This window comes from Trichosurus vulpecula, chromosome 1 (genome assembly GCF_011100635.1).
Source record: "Trichosurus vulpecula isolate mTriVul1 chromosome 1, mTriVul1.pri, whole genome shotgun sequence".
Classification (NCBI taxonomy): Eukaryota; Metazoa; Chordata; class Mammalia; order Diprotodontia; family Phalangeridae; genus Trichosurus; species Trichosurus vulpecula.
In genome coordinates, this window is record NC_050573.1 from 439,836,973 (window position 1) to 439,859,699 (window position 22,727).

The window sequence follows — 22,727 nt, forward strand, 5'->3', positions numbered from 1 at the left end:
ATACTCTCTGTAACTTCATCAGCTCCCATGGGTGCTACATATCTGCATGGTGATGATGTGCATGTCTGCATTGCTCTGTAAATGACTTGCATGTATATATATACACATATATGTGTACACACACACACACACACACACACACACACCCCGCACACACATACAGCCATAATCTCTTCTCTGGGTTCTGGGCCTGCATCACCAATTGCCTATTGGACATTTCAACCTGGATGTCCTAAATTTGTCTAAAACTCAACTTCTATTTCTTCCCAAACCATCCCCATTTCCCATGAAGATACAGCCATCCTTTCAGTCTCCCAGGTTCATAACCTTGGCATTATCCTGAGGTCTTCATTCTTCCTTACTCCATTGTTGCCAATTAGGTGCCAAATCTTGGCATTTCTACTTTTACAACATCTTTTAGGTCTAATGCCTTCTCTTCACTCACATGGCAACCATCTTAGTTCAGGCCTCCTCACCTCTTACCCAGATTTTTCAACAGCCACTTAATTGGTCACCCTGGTCCAAGTCTCTCACAACTCCATTCCATCCTACGCACAGCTGCCAAACTTATTTTCTTGAAGCTCAGCTATGACCATGTGGTTCCTATTGGCTCTAGGATAAAACATAAACCCCTCTTTTGAGCTTCCTTCTCCCACACTGGGAATCAGACCAACTGCTCTTATCTCTGTTCCTCACAGACATTCAACAGGACACTCCATCTCACATGCCTGGCACATGGTATGAATCTAATATTAGATGACTGATTTTTCCCTTTCTTCCAAACATCTCGAAAAAGTACCTTGTAATCAATACTCCCATTGCTTCCACACACCTTAAACCCATGCAGTGACTTCCACCCTTTCTATGTTACACTAACTACTTCCCCCAAGGTCACTAATGAACAATGGCTTTTTATAGTCTTTATCTTCTTTTACCTCTGTGCATCAAATGACAGTGATCACTTCCCTTTTCCCCTTGATTTCCATGACATTGTACTCTCCAGCTCTCCCCAATGCTGCCTTATATGTAGATGTTCACTAATGCTCTATTCATGGTTTTTTTCTTTTTTCTTTATAATTTCACTTGATAAATTCATTCCTCTCACAGATTCGACTCTGTAGGTGATTCCTAAATCTGTTGTCTCTAGCTCCAACCTCTGAATTCCATACTCATGTTTCCAACTACCTCCTGGATATAGCCTCTTGGATTTCCCGCAAGCATCTCATATGTCTAAGACCCACCTTTTCTTTCATCAATCCTTCTTGTTTCTATTAAAGACACCAAGCTTCTCTGAAACATCTATGCTTCCTAACTCCAGGCCTTTGACCCTACTCTTTTTTTTTTTTTGGCTAGAACAATACTTCAGTTGCAAAATCATCCTATTTCTAACTCTCACCTATAGGATCCCCCTTTATTTTTTTTTTAATTGGTAGTACCCCAGCCTAGGCCCTCATTATCTACTGCCCAAAATATTCAAAAGTCCTATTTTCAGTCCGCCTTATATACTACTGTCAGATGAATCTTCCTAAAGTACTCATCGGATCATGTTACTACGTTGATTAAAAACCTCAGTGATTTCCCACTGCCTACTGAATAATGCCCAAACTTCTTAGCGTTACATTTCAGGTCCTCTACCATCTGGCTCTTTTCCATCCTAGTCTTATACTATTTCTTTTCACAATCTCTACACTCTAGGTAAATTGGACTACTTTTTGTTCAAACATGTCCTGGTACTTTGCAACTCTATACATTTGCTCACGCTGTTCCCTATGTCCACTATACCTTTCTTCACCATCTCTACCTGTTAAAATCTAACCATAAAGACTAATCTAAAATGCCACCTCCATGAAGTTTTCCTTGATTCCCTAGTAAGCAGTATTGTGATAAAAAAAAAAAACATTGGATTTAGAATTAGAAGACCTCAGTTCAAATTGTATCTCTGATGCTCACCACCTGCATGACAATGGGCAAGTAACCTGACTTCCCTGGTTTCCTCATCTGTAAAAATAAAAGCCTTGACCTTGATGACCTCTAATGTTTCCTCTTGCTCCAAATCTCATGATGCTGTACCATCTTTGGAACAGTCATCCTCTCTTACACACTTATCATCTTCTACTTTATACAAGAGTAGTCTGTGTACATGTCTTGTCTTCTTATTAAATCATAACTCCTCAAGAGTGGAGATTATCTGTCTTATTTATCTTCCTTAGCACTTAGTACAGTGTTTTTTTCACACAAGAGCTTATTCTTGTATTTCTTCTGCCTTCTGGCAGTCAGAGAAACTTGGCTGCCCCCAAAAGACAATTATCTCTAGCCCTTCTCCTCTCCTATCTTTCCTGCACCATCTTTTGTGTCTTCTGATATGAGGGAGGGAGGGGGAGTTGGCGCACTTGTTCTTCAATGCCACTTCTAGAAGTGAGTCTGCCACCATGATCCAGCAACCTCTCCTGCTTTGGGGCAGATCAATCATCTAACCCAGATTCTGGGGGCCCTTAATGATCAAACCCACTCTTTTCTCAAGGATTTTAGTACCTGGCTCATACGTACTTGGGGACTTCTGCACTCATTTATGTCCCGTCCCCCCCCACCAGACATCTTAGCCTCTAGTTCCTTAATCTCTTGAGTCCAGTCTTCTATATACACCATTCCCTCTTTATTTATTCTGGCAGATTACCCTTACTATCATATCATATCTCTCTCTAATCTTTCATCTTTTCATATCTCAGGGCTCCTTCCTTGTTGCCTATAAATACAGTCAAGTCTCCCCATCCTTAAAAAAACTTAAAAAACAAAAACACCACACTTGACCATATCATCTCTTCAAAATATTGCCCTTTATATCTCTCTTCTTTTTCTTGGCCAAATTACTAGAAAGTTCTCAATGCCTTCAATTGCTTCTCACTCACCTCTTAAAATCCAACTAAAATCTTACTCTCTAAAGGAAGGTTTCTCTAACCCCTCAATTCCAGTGCCTTATCTCTGTTAATTATTTTATATTTAACCTGAACATAGCTCACTTTGTATATATGTATATTTGCATATTTTCTCCCTGATTAGACTGTAAGCTCCTTGAAGACAGGGACTGTTCTTGACTCTTTTGGTGTCCCCAGACCTTAGCATAGTGCCTGAACACAGCAGGTTCTTAAAAAATGTTTACTGATTGATTTCAGCTCATTGCAATCTGACTTCCAACTGTACCAATTAATTCAAACTGTTCTTTTCAAAGTTACCAATGATCTTTTTTTAAAATTTAATTAAATATATTTAGTTTATGGCATTGATTTTCACAAGAGTCTGAATTACAAATTTTCTCCCCATTTCTACCCTCCCCCCCCACTCCAAGATGGTATATATTCTGGTTGCCCTGTTCCCCAGTCAGCCCTCCCTTCTGTCAGCCCACTCCCCTCCCATCCCCTTTTCCCCTCCTTTCTTGTAGGGCAAGATAAGCTTCTATGCCCCATTGCCTGTGTATCTTATTTCCTAGTTGCATGCAAAAACTTTTTATTTGCTTTTGAACATCTGTTTTTAAAAACTTTGAGTTCCAAATTCTCTCTCCTCTTCCCTTCCCCCCCACCCTCCCTAAGAAGTCAAGCAATTCAACTTGGCCACATGCGTATCATTATGTAAAACCCTTCCACAATACTCATGTTGTGAAAGACTAACTATATTTTGCTCCTTCCTAACCTATCCCCCGTTACCCAATTTTCTCCCTTGACCCTGTCCCTTTTCAAAAGTGTTTGTTTTTGATTAACTCCTCCCCATCTGCCCTCCCTTCTATCATCCCCCCTTTTTTATCTTCTTCCTCCTTCTTTCCTGTGGGGTAAGATACCCAATTGAGTGTGTTTGGTATTCCCTCCTCGGGTCAAATCTGATGACAGCAAGATTCACTCATTTCCCCTCACCTGCCTCCTCTTCCCTTCCTACAGAGCTGCTTTTTCTTGCCACTTTTATGCGAGATAATTTACCCCATTCTATCTCTCCCTTTCTCCCTCTCTCAATATTCCTCTCTCATCCCTTAATTTGATTTTCTTAAGATATCATCCCTTCATATTCAACTCACCCTGTGCCCTCTGTCTATATATATATACACACATATATATATATATGTATACACACACACACACACATACACATATATATGCATATTCCCTTCAGCTACCCTAATACTGAGGTCTCATGAATCATACACATCATCTTTCCATGTAGGAATGTAAACAAAACAGTTCAACTTTAGTATGTCCCTTGCAATTTCTTTTTCTTGATTACCTTTTCATGTTTCTCTTGAATCTTGTCTTTGCAAGTCAAATTTTCTATTCAGTTCTGGTCTTTTCACTGAGAAAGCTTGAAAGTCCTCTAGTTTATTGAAAATCCATGTTTTGCCTTGGAGCATGATACTCAGTTTTGCTGGGTAGGTGATTCTGGGTTCTAATCCTAGCTCCACTGACCTCCGGAATATTGTACTCCAAGCCCTTCGATCTCTTAATGCAGAAGCTGCTAGATCTTGGATTATTCTGATTGTGTTTCCACAATACTCAAATTGTTTCTTTCTGGCTGATTGCAGTATTTTCTCCTTGATCTGGGAGCTCTGGAATTTGGCAACAATATTCCTAGGAGTTTTCTTTTTGTGATCTATTTGAGGAGGTGATCTGCGGATTCTTTCAATTTCTATTTGACCCTCTACTTCTAGAATATCAGGGCAGTTCTCCTTGATAATTTCTTGAAAGATGATATCTAGGCTCTTTTTTTGATCATGGCTTTCAGGTAGTCCAATAATTTTTAAATTATCTCTCCTGGATCTATTTTCCACGTCAGTGGTTTTTCCAATGAGATATTTTTACACTGTCTTCCACTTTTTCATTCCTTTGGCTCTGTTTTATAATATCTTGACTTCTCATAAAGTCACTAGCTTCCACTTGCTCCAATCTAATTTTTAAGGTAGTATTTTCTTCAGTGATCTTTTGGACCTCCTTTTCCATTTGGCTAATTCTGTCTTTCAAGGCATTTTTCTCCTCATTGGCTTTTTGGAGCTCTTTTGCCATTTGAGTTAGTCTATTTTTTAAGGTGTTGTTTTCTTCAGTATTTTTTTCAGTATTTTTTTTGGGTCTCCTTTAGCAAGTCATTGACTTGTTTTTCATGGTTTTCTTGCATCCTTCTCATTTCTCTTCCCAATTTTTCCTCTACTTCTCTAACTTGCTTTTCCAAATCCTTTTTGAGCTCTTCCATGGCCTGAGACCAGTTCATGTTTTTCTTGGAGGCTTTTGATGTAGGCTCTTTGACTTTGTTGACTTCTGGCTGTATGTTTTGGTCTTCTTTGTCACCAAAGAAAGATTCCAAAGTCTGAGACTGAATCTGAGTGTGTTTTTGCTGCCTGGCCATGCTCCCAGCCAACTTACTTGACTTACTTGAATTTTTCTTCGGGGTATGACTGCTTGTAAAGAGTACTTTGTTCCAAGCTTGAGGGGATGCGCTGTTGTTTTCAGAGCTATTACAGCTAGCTCTGCCACATCAGCACTCCTCCTTCCCCAAGACCCCCCAACCCGGACTGGCCTCAGATCTTAAGCAGGCTCTGCACTCCTCTTCCGATTTGCCACTTAATTCCTCCCACCAGGTGGGCCTGGGGCCAGAAGCAACTGCAGCTGTAGGTCTGTAGCTGTACCACCTCCACTGCCCGCGGGGCGATGGCCGAACCGTGAAGTCCTTCCATTCCCTGCAGCTTTTCCCACTAACCTTGTCTGTTGTCTTTGGTGTTTGTGGGTTGAGAAGTTTGGTAACTGCCACAGCTCACTGATTCAGGGCACTAGGGCCCACTCTGAATGGCTCCTGGTCTGGTTGGTCCTGCCACCGCCCATGCTGGGCTCTGCTCCGCTCTGTTCCCAGCTCCATGCGCGATAGACCTTACCCAGAGACCATCCAGGCTGTCCTGGGCTGGAGCCCTGCTTCCCTCTGCTATTTTGTGGGTTCTGCAGTTCTAGAATCTGTTCAGAGCCATTTTTATAGGTTTTTTCACCAACGATCTTTTAATAGCCAAATCAAAAGACTTTTAATCTTTATTGGACTTGAAATTTTTGTAGCATTTGACCCTATTAACCACTCTCAACTACTGGATACTCTCTCCTCTCTGGGTTCTCATGACACTGTTCTTTCAGCTGTCCTGTCCATCTCACTTCTGTTTTCCTTGCTGGATCATCATCGATATTATGGTCCCTAACTGTGAATGTACCTCAAGGCTCTGTCCTAGGGCAGTCATCTTCTTTCCCCAACCTCTCTCAGTAATTTCATCTGCTCCCAAGGATTTAATCATCATCTCTAGGAAAATGACTCCATGGTCTATATAGCTAGCCCTAGAATCTCTTCCTGAGTTTCATTTCCATAACACCAGCTGCTTATTGGACATGTTGAACTCACCATTCCCTAAGCACCTCAAATTCAACATGTCTGATAGAGAACTTATCTTTGCAGCTAACATTTGCAACATTCTCCTCAGGAACTTCCCTATTTCTGTTCAGGGCACCACCATTCTTCTATAGAAGTGCCTATGTTCACAGCCTTGAATACCCTCACTTCTTCAGTCTCTTTCATGCATTGTCTCTCTGCGCATATGCATTCAATCAGCTGCCAAAGCTTGTTGATTCAAACTCCCCAACAACTCTCCCATCCCCCTCCCCCACTGCCACCACACACTAATTTAGATCCTCATCAATTCTCACCTTGACTATTCCAATAGCCTAATTAAAATCAAATAGAAACTCCTCAGTTTGAAATTTAAAGTCTTTCACAACTTGGCATCAATCTACCTTTCTGGCCTCAGTACGTATTATTACCCTTTAAACACTTTTCTGATCTAGCCAAACTGGCCTTCCTCATACATGAAATGCCATTTCCCCCTTCTCTGCTTTTGTTCTGGCTGACTCCCCTGCCTGGAACACACTCCATTACCACCTCCAGCTCTGTGAAGTCCATATTTCCTTCAAAGCTCGGCTGCAGTGTCAGCAGGCCTTTCCTTATCCTTCCAATTGCTAGTGCCTCCCTGCAAAATGACCTTATGTTTATATTGCATATATTTTGTGTTCAAGCTGTCCTCTTCTCCTATAGGATGTAATCCCTTTGAAGGTACAACTGTTTCATTTCTGTCTTTTCTGTTCAGAGTGCCTGGAATATGATAAGCACTTAACAAATAATTATTTAATAAATACTAACTACATTACATTATGCATATGTATGAACACACATCTATATATTATACAAAAATGTATTTATCTTCTCAGAAACATGGGGGGATCATGGTGATGTGAAAGGCCTTCAATAAGAGGCTAGAACTGGACAATTTCATACTTGATCACTGCATGTTCTGTTATCATCATCCTTTTAGGCCATTAGAACAGAAACCAACATAAATTAGGCAACCTGAATATGCACAGTGTGTAATGAATGCTTTGAATTGGTGGCAATATGTCTAATACTCACGAATGGACAGAAGCAGGGGCATCATCTCTCTGAAATATTCCTTCGCTTCCAATCTGCTCCCTTCGTTTTCCAGCTCTGTCTTTATATTTGGGATTCTTTAGTGCTTTTTCATCTTCGTATTCTGTATTCTTAAAAAATACACAAAAATCATCAAAGAAGGAAATTTTAAAATAAATAATATAACAACACCGTCTCAATGTAAGATGGAGAGGCTACTGGTGTTATTACACGTTTATCTTTACAATAAGGCAAATGTTTCCACATATATTAGAAATTAAAACAAAAAAAAGAAACCCCTCCTAGATTTTTATTGGTTTCAGTCTTTTTTCCTAGTCAGTTATATTTTCATAGTAAAATAAATCACTAGCTTTATAAAGGCACACCCTACAATTCTGCTATCTTAATAACATTTGATCCAATGCTAGTACACAAAGGTGCTTCAGACATCTGAGAGGCTGTCCTACGTCCTTGGGCTTCTTGTGTTTACCTCAATAAATGTTCCTGTGTTTATCCTACATTTTAAGGGGCCAAAGGAGGTTTTACAGTGAAAATGCAGTGGCACAGTTTTATAAATAAGCAGACATTTTTCACCTGACTGCTACAACACTGGAGGCAGCAGAAATGTTAGAATTCATTGTTGTTGTTGTTGTTGTCATCTGATTCTTGGTCAGAGTTTTGCCCCATAATGTTATTATTTATGATATTTATAACAAATTCTTATTCTCATTATTATCATGTATCATATTCATCCTAAGTAACAAATACAAGAGCTGAGTAATAGAAAAAATTTATTCCAAGAACAGTTGAATCACATCTTAATTCAATGAACATGGAAAACTTATGTGATGAAGCACTTTCCAATTAAAAAATACCAATACACATGATGTAAGTGTGAAAATTTTCAATTAATTTGGACATCTAATGCTTAGTAAACATAAATGTAAAAAGTTCCAACGTTCTACTACATCAGTTTTCTTTATTTTGGAACGAGAATAGAAAGAATTCAAATCTAAGAGTTCGGAAGAACATCTTTCCCACAATCCCCTTCAAATTTTGGCCCAGACATACTATGGAATTTCTCTCCTTTATTAGATGAACAAATATTTATTAAGTGCATTCTGTGTATAAGCTGTTCTAAGCACCTGAGATAGAATGACAAAAAGCAATAGAGTTGTTACTCTGTTCTCTCAAAGATCTTATAATCCACTGGATATTAATATTTTTGAAGCTATCAAAAGCTATATAAAAATGCTCTAAATCATTAATACTTGGAGAAATACAAATTAAAACAATTCCAAGGAACTATCTCACACCTACTGCTGAGGGGATGTGAAAAATTAGGATACTAATGCATTGTGTAGTTGTAAACTAATCCAACCATTCTGCAGAGCAATTTGGAATTATGTCGAAAGGGTTATAAAACTGTGCATACCTTTTGACCCAGCAATACCACTACTAGGTCTGCATCCCAAAGAGATCAACAAAACAGGGAAAGGACCCATATATACAAAAATATTTATAGCAACTCTTTTGGTGGTACAAAGAATTAGAAATTGAGGGGATGCCCATCAGTCAGGAATTGGCTAAACAAGTTGTGGTATGTGATTTTGATTGAATACTATTGTACTGTAAGAAATGATAAGCAGGATGGTTTAAAGAAAAAAAAACTTGGGAAGACTTATATGAAATGATGCAAAGTGAAATGAGCAGAACCAGGAGAACACTGTAAATAGTAACAGTGATACTGTAACAATGATCAATTGTGAAAGACTTAGCTACTCTGATCAATACAAAAATCCATGACAATTCCAAAGGATCCATGATGAAAACGCCATCCACTTCCAGAAAGAGAACTTATGGCTGTGAGTTCAGTCTGAAGCAATTTTTTAAATTTTCTTTTTTTGCGGGGGGGGGCAGGGGGAGAGGTAGGTCAACATGGTTAATATAGAAATGCCTTGTATGACTTTGTATATATAATAGGCATCATATAATTGTGGAGGAGGGTAGAGTGGAGAGAACTTGAAACTGAAAATTAAAAACAGAATGTAAAAAATAAATAAATGAACCCCCACCCCCAATAATGTTATTTTAATTTTGATTTGAAAGACCTGCAGTTTCAATAAGGTTCAAAGATTTGTGGTGTGTGGGATAAAAGACCCTCACCAATTAAAAATTTAATTTATAATAAGGAGCCATCTCAGGGTGGGAACAGAAATAAATTTTATTCAATTCTCGAGAATAGTGTGTCCTCTGCCAGAAAAGATCTAGCAAGGGAGGCGCTTTACAAGGGGCAAAGCACAAATAATTATACCTAACACAAGAGAATTCCTGCCCACCTCTGACCCTTCTCACCATTGACTGGGAGGTGGGCTTACAATCTGAGCACGAAAAACTAGACAAAGAACTGGCAAACCGAGGCACAAAAATCCAATTCCCATTCCCTTAGTTAATGATTACAACTGAGGTGACATCTATAAATCTGAAGAAGGAGAAGGGGAGGGGGAGACCCTCTCCATTCTTCAACAGTACTTTTATAGTAAAGGAAAGCAGGTCACAGTGACCCTATTCTTACTGAGCAAATCTTTAAACCAGAACCAGAAGAAAGAACAAAAAGTTTCAGGGTAAACTTTCCCAGAGGCTGAGCCATCAGACTCTTACAGCCTCAGAATTTTTCCACTTCCCTATTTCTTGATTTTTAAACATTTCTTAGTACAGATATAGATATATATTTATACATATCTTCCCTATGAAGTCTTCACATTTTATTTACCTCACACAGTGGTTTTAATACTCTTTATTGGCATGGACTGAATCCCTCTATATCTCAATAGTTGCTAGGATGGAAAAATTTATCACCTAGTAGACAATCTTCCAGTGATGAGCCTCTCCACACTTAGGCTGGTCTTCAGATGTCATGGTCTATCACTAGGCCTTAACTAAAAGCCTTTCCAGCTTGGTAAGACCTTCTAGAGCTTATGCTCCACTGCTTTTGAGATTCTTTACACTCCCCAAATCTCAACTTCTGCCCTTTTCTTTCTCCTGAGTTTTAGATATGGTAGAATGTAAAGAACACTGGATTTAGAGTAGAGAACCCATAGGTCATACCCCAGCTCTGCTGCCTGTGACCTTGGGCAAGTCATTTAACACCTGGGCCTCAACTTCCTCATTTGTAAAATAAGTAGGCAAATTTTAAATTTTAAGGCCCCTTTCAGCTCTAAATCTAGCATCCTATGATCATTAACTGTCTACAGAATATGTCCAACTAGTTATTGAACCAATAGCTCAAACTCCTCTTTTCTTTTTCCTTTTGAATATTTTATTTTTTCCATTTACATACAAAAACAATTTTTAACATTAGTTTTTTAGAATTTTGAGTTCTAGATTCTTTCCTTTTCTCCCTTCCGTGGCTCCCTGAGATGGCAATTTGATAGTCAAACGCATCAATTCTAAGATTAAATTTACTTCCTTCTCCTCCTTCCCCCCTCCCCCCTCTTTTACTTTTGTGCCATTCACTCCATCACCCATGTGAAAAGCTCTGCATTACCTGGCTTTCCCCTTTTTATCTCACACCCTTCTTCAAGGAGGTCAGGTCCTGAGTTTTACCTCCTCAATATTGCTCAAATTTTGCCTTTCCCCCCTATCACCCCAGTAAATGCCATTCCTTTAAGGGTATTTCAACAACTTCCTAGGCAGTCTCTCCATTTCCAGTTTTTTTTTCCCTCTGATCAAATTCAACCGTCTTTCTCACTGCTGCCAGACTAACCTTTCCTAAACACAAATCTGATCATGTTACTCCTCTGCTCAAAACATTCTAACAATTCTCTGGCTGCTGAATAAAAATGAAACTCCTCTGACATCCTCTCTGCTGCAGACAAAGGTGGCAGCCTGTGCCAGGCAAGTCAAGAGACCTTGAGCACCACCTTCTCTTGGACTCTGGTGGAGAAAACCCAGGTCCCTGAGCCTGACAGTGGTCTCCAGATCATTAGCCCTGCCTCCCTTCTGGAGAGGAGAAACCCTTGGGAAGTAGGAGTCAAATGTCCCTGATACCACCAATTTCAACAAGCTGCCACAGAAAGGCAGGTAAGTGTGGTGATAATGTGATTGAAGATCTTTCCCACACATTCAATAGGCCTCAGTTGGGGCCAGTTGTTGCCCATATCTTTGTGATGCCAATCAGTGATTAAAGATGTTTCCCACACTCTTTTGCCTATTGGGAGTGAGGCCCTCGGGGCCCTAAAAAGAACATATATACACCCAGGAGGTAGCTATTAAGAACTGAAAATTCAGAAGTCAGAAGAGAAGCCAGACTTCAGAATTCAGCCCAAGGAGAAAAGAACTCTGAGTCCACAGAGCTGCAGAAGAGAGTGCTGAGAGGAAAGTAGAGACTAGAGAGCTGTAGACCAGAGGACTGGGGTGGCGGGGGGGGGGGGGGGGGGGGAGGGAAGAGGACACAGGCAAGCAAAAAGTTAGGATTTGTCATTGTTTATGGGAAGGGGGGGTGGGGAGAAGAGAAGGCTACAGGATGACTTGGCTCTTTGCTCTAATACTGTGTTTTGATCTCCTTGTTGCTAGACTGAAGTGGGCTTACTGGTTCTGGAATACAATTACTGCTACATCAAATTGGAATCACTGGTTCTGGGATTTGATTCTCTGGTGCTTAAATATATGTTCTACTTCCTCTGCCTTCTACCTAGAGAGTTTTTCATACTTTGCGATTCTGAACCATACAGGCATGTTCACGGTCATCCTCCAGGTCATTAATCTTGCCTTATTGATATAGTAAGCCAAAAAGCCTCAGAGACAGCAGCATACCATATACCACCAGCTCTACTTCTTTCCTGGACCCCTCATTCACACACAGTTCAGAGAAGCATCCCCTGTGGATATGCAACTTCCACAGGTGTTACAGCTTATACATCTCCTCAACGATTACAGCTACCAAAGATACAAAAACAAAGTTCTACCACCAAAGTCCTTGGAACCATCAAATGGTTCAAAAATCAGAAACTAATGTTGTTTTATTAATGGAAATTACATTAAATACGAGGCATGGCCATTTGCTTTACTGCTGCATCCTAAGTACCATGAAGCATTTCATCTCATTTGAAGCTGAAACCTTCCACCTGAGTTGTCTCACTGTTAGAATGTGAATCCTGAAGACCAGGGACTGACTTGTTTTTTAATGTGCATCCCTGCACACAACACGGCATTTTGCACATAGTAGGCATTTCATAAATTTTCCCCCCTTTCTTCCAAGTCTTTTATAATCTGTAATTACCCTTTCTAGCCTTATCTCATATAACTATTCTCTATGTGTATTTACTTCCAGCCCAGGACTCCAACTCCATTCCCACAGCACACTGCTCTACCTCTTGGTCTCTGGTTACGCTCTTCCTGTTACCTGAGATGTGCCCTTTTCTACCCTTATCAGTCTAAATTCTACTCATCTTTTAAAAAGCCCAGGTCAAACGTCACCTCCTCCAAGAAGCTTTCCAAAGTTCACTTCATTTGGCACATGCAATTTTGTACTGTAGTAATTTGTGAATGCTGTACCTCTATCTTACTAAATTGTGATGGAAAGGACTTTTTTTTTTTTTGCTTCTCCAACACCCAGCAGTTCTATGAACATAGCAAGCATTTAACAAATATTCCCCTCCATGTAACGTGGAGATGTTTTAACAAGAAATGAGTGGGGACAGTTAGGTGGCGCAGTGAGTAGAGCACTGGCCCTGGAATCAGGAGGACTTGAGTTCAAATCTGGCCTCAGACACTTGACACACTTACTAGCTGTGTGACCTTGGGCAAGTCACTTAACCCCAATTGCCCTGCTTTCCTCCCTCAGGAAAAAAAAAATGAGTGAAGGATTATAATTACTACTTCACTTAAAAATCAATATGACCCTGGACAAGTCGCTTTACCTCTTAGGGCCCCAGGCCATTCCTAACACTTTAAGGTACAGAACAGTTGCTGATCTGCATTAGTAGAGGGAATTTCCTATAACAATAAAAATCACATGTCAGGACTAAATCAAAGTAATGATCAGGGAAATAATGCATATAGAAAAAAAAATCTTTATTTGAATAGAAAAATTAGGTGAGTTATGTGAAAAGTATCTGTTCTTCCTAGGTCTCTGCGGTACAACCAAAAGAATATTAGATTATGGTTCTGGGGACTTGGATTCTACTCTCGGTTCCTTCACTTAGCTGTGTGACATTTCCTAAGTCATTCTGATCAATTAAGAAGCATTTATTAAGTGCTCACTAGGTACCAGGATCTACACTAGGTACTACAGATGCAAAGACAAAAATGAAGAGTATTTGCCTTTAAGAAGCTTACACTCTGTTGTAGGAAACATGTACACATGCAATATATATGCAGTAAATAAATACAAGATAATTTGGGGGAGTGAAGGCACTAGTTGCTGGGGGAGGGTTTCAGGAAAGATGTAAAAAGTGGTGCTTGAGCTGAGCTTTGAAGGAAACTAGGGATCCTAAGGGGCAGAAATGAGAAGCTAGTGAATCCAAGGCACTGAGAAGTCTATGAAAAGGTATTTAAACAGGAGATGGAGTGACACAGTCAGGTTTTTGCTGCAGCAATATCACTCTGGCAGCTGAGTAGAGAACATGGAGATGGGAGAGATTTGAGGCAGATAAACCAATTAGGAGACTATGGAAACAACCCAGGCTAGAAGGGCCTGAACAAGGATGGCAATCAAAGGGAAAAAAAAAGGGATAAAACTTTGAATCTCAGCTTTTTTTATGTGACAACTGAAGACTGCCTAAGGTATTCACAGAGATGTTGGGCAGGGAGAAAATGAGAGAATGTATGTGAAAGCATTAAGATTTTCTTCTGTTTCTTTTTTGTCCCAACCTAACACTTATTCACTTATAATCCCAGCTGGGCTGACAAAAACTTCATATGCTCAACAGATCATTCCATGCATTTATAGGCATATTTCTGGCCTTGCATAATAGAAGCTTTGCTTTAACACTTAAATAGTATAATATTTACTACCTTATAAACACTTACCATTAAGCCATATTTTACTCTTATTTTCTTTAATGCTTTTCTTCTTACCAACTCTTTTTCTTCTTTACTTAATGCTGGACTAACTAAAAAAAGAATGACCATTTAATCATTAGACATATGAAGCATGAAATTCTTTTTTGGAGGAAATGTGTGCTTTTGCAGCATACGGTGCTTGCAATCAATAGTAATATTCCATTTGTAAGTCATTAGCAAAGAGGTACAATGAAATGTTGATATAAAATGGTCCCTGGGTTTTAATGAGATCCTTTCATTACTTCTGGTAACTAAACTTCCTTGGACAGAATAAGAAGAATTCTATATTCTAGTACTGGGTCATATCACAGCTAGACTTTAGTGCACGTTATAAAAATATCTTAGGACAATTACTGTTAAGACCCCCAAACTACTTAATAGATCTCAATCTTTCAAGGGGTCTTATTAGCTAAGTATGTGGCTATAAAAGGTAAAAAAAAATTAACTGATTTTCCCAAAGGGTCAACATGAGCTGACAAAGAACTAGTAGAGAATTCAGGACTTCTCAGGTTCTTGTTGAATATTCTGACAGGAAAACATATTAGCCACCTTGTTCCAAAAAACAAAACAAAACAAAACAAAACAAAAAACACCCAATAAGTAGATGTGAATGATGAGTATGTATATATGTTAAGGGACTTATTTTTAGAAATAGTAATTTTGTTACAAGCAATTTCCAAGAAGTTCAAAGTATCTTCTTAAAATTCAGGAAAACTAGATAGTGGTACCAAAAGCTTCTAGGAAACTTCTGATAACACTAATTTTGCCTCAGAAAGTGGTACTATGATAATAAAGCACGGTTTCCCAACTTGATGTATGTTATGTAACCCTATGGGGCTTGTCAAAGGGGTGTGAAGAATATTTGGTAAAAAACTATATTATCCTATTGAAATTAGTCTGCTTGTGATCTACTTGTGAGACAAAGTGGCGTAGCAGACAAGTGGCCTTGGACCCAGGAAAATCTGGGTTCAAGCTTTACCTCTGACACATAGTGGCTGTGTGACTGAAGGTAAGCCATTTAATGGCTCCATGTCCTCAGCAGCATCTAAGTGGCTTAGTTGCAAAGGAGGTGAAGGCCTGTGCTGGCAGAGGAAGTTCCTTACTAGGAGCTCCCTAGAGCAATGAAATACAGGTCCAGGCTCCATCCCTATGTTCATACACATCATAAACTTCAGAATTTATTTCCTTTCATATTGAAGAACAAATACAGATGATTTACTGAAAACTAAGTACAGGGAACAGAAAAAATAGGGAATCGCTGCAATAGAGCAATATGAACTGCACCTCATGTTAATGCCAACAGACCAATCCTACTAATTAGAGAGCCTGTCAATGATCTTTCTTAATATCAACAACAGAAGTTAAAAGAAACAGGACCTAATTAGATAAAAGCATAATTATAATTCTAATCATATTATAATCACTACCTTGAAGGACATTTGGAAATGGTTTCAGTGTTGTTGCAAAAGTCTATTAAACTGAATTAGCATTAGCAGAGTCCATATTTGTATCTGATAGGCTTTTCTTCTGGTCAGTACATTTCATGTGCTGCTATATTTCTCAAAGTGCTAAAGACAAGAATGTAAAAGATTCTGTTTGTTTATCTGCCCAGTTTTCAAATATGAAAACATACTGTCTTTACTGGATGTCATTAAAATGTACTCGGCTCAATAAACTTATTCCTAAAATACATTTTACTCATTAGATGTTTATTAGCAAATACTCATAAGCTACCCCTCATATACAAAGATCAGGGTACTGGATCCATCACTAGGATATGTTCTTAAAATGGAAAAACTTCATTTGAAAGGTAGTATCTAGTTCCAGAAAAATGGAGATTTTATACTTAAAGCTTAAAATTTAAAAGAAAAGTTATCAACATCCTACAGAACAATAAATTTTACCTACCAGAAGATTCATCTTTCTTATCAAGGCGAAGGTGGGCTCGAACTTGCCCTGGTTCACAACCATCACAAGTATCACTACCTGGATGAATGTGAAAGGATAGCACAGTTTCTCCAATTTTCACTTCATCTCCATGTTCTAGTACATAAGGTTCACATTTTGTTTTGGGCTATAGAGGAAACACGTAAAACAAAGTCCAAGATGATCACACACATGGCTGATTTTTACTTTACTTTACAAGTTAAGGACAACAAACACCATAATACAGGTTATAGCAGGTGTTACCATCTATACAAGAATAACCCAGTCTTCTTGATATAGATACAATGAATTTTATATAAAAATTCAGGGCAACAAATGTCTTCTCTGTCCCATATCCACATAATTACTACCTAGGACAATGATGTATTAACTTGAAGTATAAGTGAATAAGACCGCTGAATTGAACTTTTCATGTTTTTTTAAATTTTACCATCAGATAGTAATTTCCCTTCACAACTCTCATTTCTTCCTATTTCAAACATTTCTTCTAACCCATTAGATATATCAATTAAATCTCCAAACTGAAGGAATTGGTGGCGCAGTGGATAGAGCACTAGGCCTGAAGAAAAGAAGGTTTAAGATTAAAACTGGCCTCAGATATTTACTAGCTGTGGTACCCTGGGCAAGTCACTTAACCTCTGTCCCAGTTTCCTCAACTGTAAGATGGGGTAATAGCAGCTACTTAGCAGGGTTGGTTGTAAGGATCAGATGAGAGAGTATAACATGGTGCCTGGCACAGAGTAGGTGCTATATAAATGCTTATTCCCTTTCCCAAATTATCCAGTACAATAAACTACTATTACACAAAAAGAGGTCAGAATGAGGAAGAGGATACCGGTTGGGGAGGTTCATACAACAGATATGCATTCTTTTTCTTGAGCTCAAAGCATATCTTTTTGCTTGATCTAGTCTAAAGCAAAGGTGTCAAACTCTTCAGCAACTAGAACCAGATTAAAATGTAATTGGGAAATGTTTAACAAAATAAATAAAAATACAATACACAGATAATGTTAATTAGTGGTTTTCTAAGTCAATATGCTGCCCACAGGAATTGTTTCTCTAACAGTTTGACACCCCTGCTCTAAAGCAATATGGGTCCTCCTAGAATAAAACCATTACTCCTGGTAATCAATATATTTATTTTAACAATTTGCATTTTAATCCAAAAGTCTGGAGGTCTCAGATTTTGTTGCAAGAGAATTTCCTATATATAATTTCCAGATCTAATTATACGTAAGGAGGAAAACTAAATTTATCATTAGAAGTCTGATGACACAAATAATCGCTGGGAGGGGCATATGAAATTGATTTCTAAGGCTTTCCCCCTTGATAACAGACCAGCCACAATGTATTTTAACTTTGTGCAGAGAAATCTGTGATTGAACCTAGAATTGTGGTAATAGTTTCCATGTACGTACATAAAAGATTTATACTTCACTCTTGAATAAATGACCTATACCAAGTTTTATAATAAACATTTATTTATTTATTGGTTCAGACCTATGATTTCACTGGCATAGGAAATTCCCTCAACCAATATAGATTGGCAACTATTCTGCCACTGAGAGTCTTGGCAAGCTGTTTCGGTCACTGGACACTTAAGTGGCTTTCCTCAGGCCACATGAGAAGACAAGACTTGAACTTTGGTCATAATCAGATCTCACAGCTGGAAAGAACCCTGGAGGTTGTCTAGTCCAATCCCCTCATTTTGTAGATGAAGAAACTGAGACTCCTCTAAGTGAAATGACCCAAAGCCATACAGATAATAAGTGGCAGAGTCAAGATTAGAAAACAGTTCCTCTGACCCACAAATCCAGCCCTCTTTCCACTAATATAGTCATCTCAATTCCCCAAACATTTATTAAGCACTCCTTGTGTTCAAAGCACTAAGTGGTATGGAAGAGATGAAGTTTAGATAAGACAAGATATCTGCCCTCAGGGAGACTGCATTCTAATAGGAGGAGATAAGACACATAAATAGACAATTAAAACAAACTTTTTCGGGGGTGGTGGTAGTGGTGGGGTAGGGTCTGGACCTGTGATTTCTGGGGGGAAAGTTACTGACAGAAAAGGATCAGAAAAAGCAGCCTGGATGAAATGACTGAACTGGTCTTTAGAGAATGGGTGGGAAGGAAATCCAGGAACAGAAGGGTACATGTTCAGGGTACAGAACAGTCTAGCTTCACTACAGAACAGCATGAGATAAATCTGGGTGGGGAAAAGTGGTATCAGATTGCATTCAAAGTTGGGTAAAGGACTATGAATTTTAATTGGAAAACAAAAATGGAGCCTATGAGGAATTCTGAGCTGAGGAATAAGAGTCTATAAATGTTACAGCTTTCAGAGAGTTATGGCTATATAACAATATATGTAGGTGTTTGATTAACATAAAAACACTCACCTGTAGAATGTGCTTTCCATTAACAATTGTACCATTTTGACTGCCTTGATCCACAAGAACGTAACTTTGTAACTCGTGGTCAAAGTAAATCTCTGCATGAAACTTGAGAAGTAAAGGAAATAAAAAAATTCTATTAGATGAATGTGACCTCTGTGAAATGTTGTCTCAGACCATTAATACTCTGCCGTATGTCTCTGAACATGTTAATTTTAAAGATCAGATACCACTAGATTTATCTACTTTAGATTAGTATGGAATTTAAAAAAAATTTTTGGCCACAATGAATAAAAAGCAAATAAACATATACAAATATATGCTGTACTTTGTTTCCAAATCTAATATAAAGTCTGTATCTGACCTACAATATATGTTATTTTTTCAAGTATGCCTGAATATTTTTTTCCTTTCAAAGAAGCCAAATTTTAGTGTGACTGGAAATACTTAAACATCATGGTCATTTAGTTCATTCTAGAGTGTCTGTGGTTTCATTTGGGGGATGAAAAGGGCAAGACAGAAGACATAACAGATTAAGCTCATTTGGCTTTAAAATTAACAAAAGGAAAACTATTTTACATATGTATGTGCTTACAGATATACACACTGTACAGATACTTCAACTTCATATTTTTTTCTGTTATGGTTGAGGAAGAAATAGGGAGAAAGACAAAAAGGGGAAAGTGAGGCAAAGGAGGAAGAGAGAAAAATAAATGAGAGGAAGATATGATAAACACAGAAAGGGAAACGCTAAAGTAAATAAAGGAATAAGAGGTAGCTTCTTGTATCAGTAAATGACCTCAAGGGTGACCGACCATGAACATGCCTGTATGGTTCAGAATCGCAAAGTATAAGAAACTCTCTAAGTAGAAGGCAGAGGAAGTATAACATTTATTTAGACACCAGAGAATCCAATCCCGGGACCAGTGATTCCAATTTGATATAGCAATAATTATACTCTAAAACCAGTAAGCCCACCTCAATGTAGCAACAAGGAAACTATAACACAGTATTATAGCAAGGAACCAAGTCATCCTGTAACCTTCCCCCCTGCCTTCCCATAGACAATGGCTCACGAATCCTAACTGTATGCTTGCCTGCATTCTCCCCCCACTCAGTTCCCTGGTTTCTGAAGCTCCCTGGTTTCCCCTCTCCACTCAGCACTCTCTTCTGCAACTCTGTGGACTCAGAGTTCTTACTCCTTCTCCTTGGGCTGAATTCTGAAGTCTGGCTTCTCTTCTGACTTGTGAATTTTCAGTTCTCAATGGCTACCTTCTAGGTATATACTTTTTTTAGGGCCTGAGGGCTTCATGCCCAATCAGCAAAAGGGTGTGGGCCTGAGGTTTAGTGCCTAGTGAGTAAAGGGATTATGCCTGCCTACAAACTAACCTCAAATTAAGCTTCCCTTAATTGGCCCCACTTGACATCTACTGAGTTGGTGGGAAAGGTCTTCAATCCTTGATTGGCACCAGTACTTCCAAAGACAGAGAAGTTTCTAAAGTGTAAATATCTTGAACTTCAGAATGTTCCTTTCTCTTATTACTTCCCTAAGAAATTCTAACTAGCTCACTGGCTATTTATCCTAACTCTTCACTCTTTATCTTAAAACCTTCCTTCAGAGGAAGTGACAGCAGTCCTTTAGCCAGTAAAATTTTACAGTGACTCAGGGGCCTGGATGAAATAAAGGTGAGGGCTTGGAGCGCCTCACTCTGCCTTAAATTAAAGAAAACGTTCATTCACATTATGATTAAAAGGACTTTATTTTATCATGTACCTGTATAGAAAAATTCTAATAAAATAATTTTTCAGCAAAATGAACAAAAAGAACCCATACCAAACCACAAATGTTCTATTAGTAATTAGTCATAAAAACAAAACTATACAAAACAAAAAGGACTGGAGCTCAAATAAGAAAAGTCGAACAGCTTAACTTTGCTTTAAGACATGGGGAAAGGAATATTTTTTTTGGGTTAAGTTTACCTTACTGACACCAACTTCAGGAATTCGGAGTGTATGCTCCATGTCTTTCTCTCTGGAAAGTTAAATACAATAATTTTTCAGCCATCTATAACTATACCATTTATAGAATGAAAGTGGAATTTTGAGTAACTGCAAATATTTTAAATGCACTCCTCTCAATCCTGAGAAGAACCCTAGTATAGATTATATTATATCTTTAACCTTATTCTGAATTTCCTGTCTAAGTAAGGTGCCTAATAGAAAATAATGAAAATTACCTTTTATTCTTTGGTTCACCTAACCCAAAATAATCAGCAACCAATGAATATATAATAAGGCTAAATCTGTGAAACCTTATCTTTGTACCAACTCTGCATTAAGTGTCCCAGGTCTGCTGAAAAAATCCTTATTTTTTTACATGTACAATGGTGAATTCTATTGCTTGGGAGCATTTAAGATTGAGGCATTGTATATAAAATCTGAAATAAGAATAAGCTATCCTTCCCAATGGAAAAATGTGAAGCTATCCTATGTGTCAAAGTTCATTTTCCCCACTGAGCACCAGGGATCCAGTTAGCTATGAGCTGTAGCTGGAAGGAAAAGGAGACTGCACTAATGCCAGAAATTAGCTCTTAAAAAGTATAGAAATTAAAGTCCCAAAACCTCTGGAAACCATTAGAAGAAAAATCTCATATTCTCTCTACATGTTTCCATTTTGAGGCTGAGGGTACAAACTATAGATACCAAAAAGGTGAAGTCAAGACAGATCAGGGGACTGGCTAGGAAGTGTGTGTATAGTTTAAGATATTAAAAGTACCTGTAAACAATAAAAGGTATTGTCAAATATATTTCATTTTTGGTGTAATGCATTCCTAAGGTATGAATTATTGGAGAATTCTCTCAATCTCTTAAGAAAAGACATATCATCAGCAGAAATTCAATGACTGTGAGTCAAAGACAGGAGGCCAAATACAAAGTAAAGATTTATTAGAATGCTAAGGAATCTGCTCTTGCTGGTTAGCAAATTCAGATTCCTGCTGTACAGATTTGTTTTTTGTAACCTTTCAGGCCTGCTTAGAATACCCAGCCAATCAGCAGGCCAATATGCCTTTTCCAAGAGGTTTCGAGAATTCTCTGACAGTAAACTCTTTGCTTCTCTCCTGAGACTGTGACCCTTTGGGTATATCATCATGAAGACCAAAAAATAAAGTATTAATCTTTGGTTCTGTATGCTCTCTCTTCCTGCTCCTTACAGTTTACAGCAAGAAAAGATTATTATTCAACAGCTTTGACCTGGCAACTTCATTTCTTTGGTCCTCTTTATTGGGCCCAGGGTCTAGGGAATAAAAGAGCTGTGAATGTTAAATTCACTTTCCCAATTTTAAAAATCTTTTAAAGTCTGTGCTTTACCTAAATCATATACATAGTATACATTTTTTTTCCTATGCTATGAAAAATAACGGTGGGCATTTACCTTAAATTTGGTGCCATTCTTTTCTAAGTAAATACTGTAAATACAGAAGCAATCCTGCAAACACAAATTTACCAAATACTAATTTTTTCCTTAAATTGTTTTCTGAATAACTACAAAGTGACAGATTTACATATCCCCTTGGGCACTGGCTTTAAGACTTCTCAGAGCTCCCCACAGCACAAGAACTCAAACCAGGCTAATCCAGGCAGGTCAAACACCTGGAGAGGGTGGGTCTACTTGATTAACTAGGAAATCCCCTCTAGTCACAGAGCCACTTGGATAAGGTCTGTTATCAAAAGGCATGAGTGCTTATTGTCTTGTGTTTTGGTACAAATTTATGAAAGCAAGTCGCATATAAATTAAACATAATGAAAATGAGGAAACCATTTATGCTATCATTTTCTAAACTTAAAAACTTCACAAATA

At 38.4% G+C, this 22,727-nt stretch overlaps 1 protein-coding gene across 1 annotated transcript in view; it reads right to left on the reverse strand.

Moving 5' to 3' along the window:
• The window catches only part of AGGF1 (angiogenic factor with G-patch and FHA domains 1), an 80,941-nt gene that overhangs the window by 4,169 nt on the left and 54,045 nt on the right, over window positions 1–22,727 (reverse strand). Inside the window, exons 8-12 of the mRNA XM_036763222.1 lie at window positions 20,849–20,900; window positions 18,875–18,976; window positions 16,435–16,600; window positions 14,494–14,576; window positions 7,465–7,592 (exon numbers count right to left, since the gene is read on the reverse strand). Coding sequence (XP_036619117.1) covers window positions 7,465–7,592; window positions 14,494–14,576; window positions 16,435–16,600; window positions 18,875–18,976; window positions 20,849–20,900 — 531 coding nt within the window. The remainder of the gene's footprint in view (window positions 1–7,464; window positions 7,593–14,493; window positions 14,577–16,434; window positions 16,601–18,874; window positions 18,977–20,848; window positions 20,901–22,727) is intronic.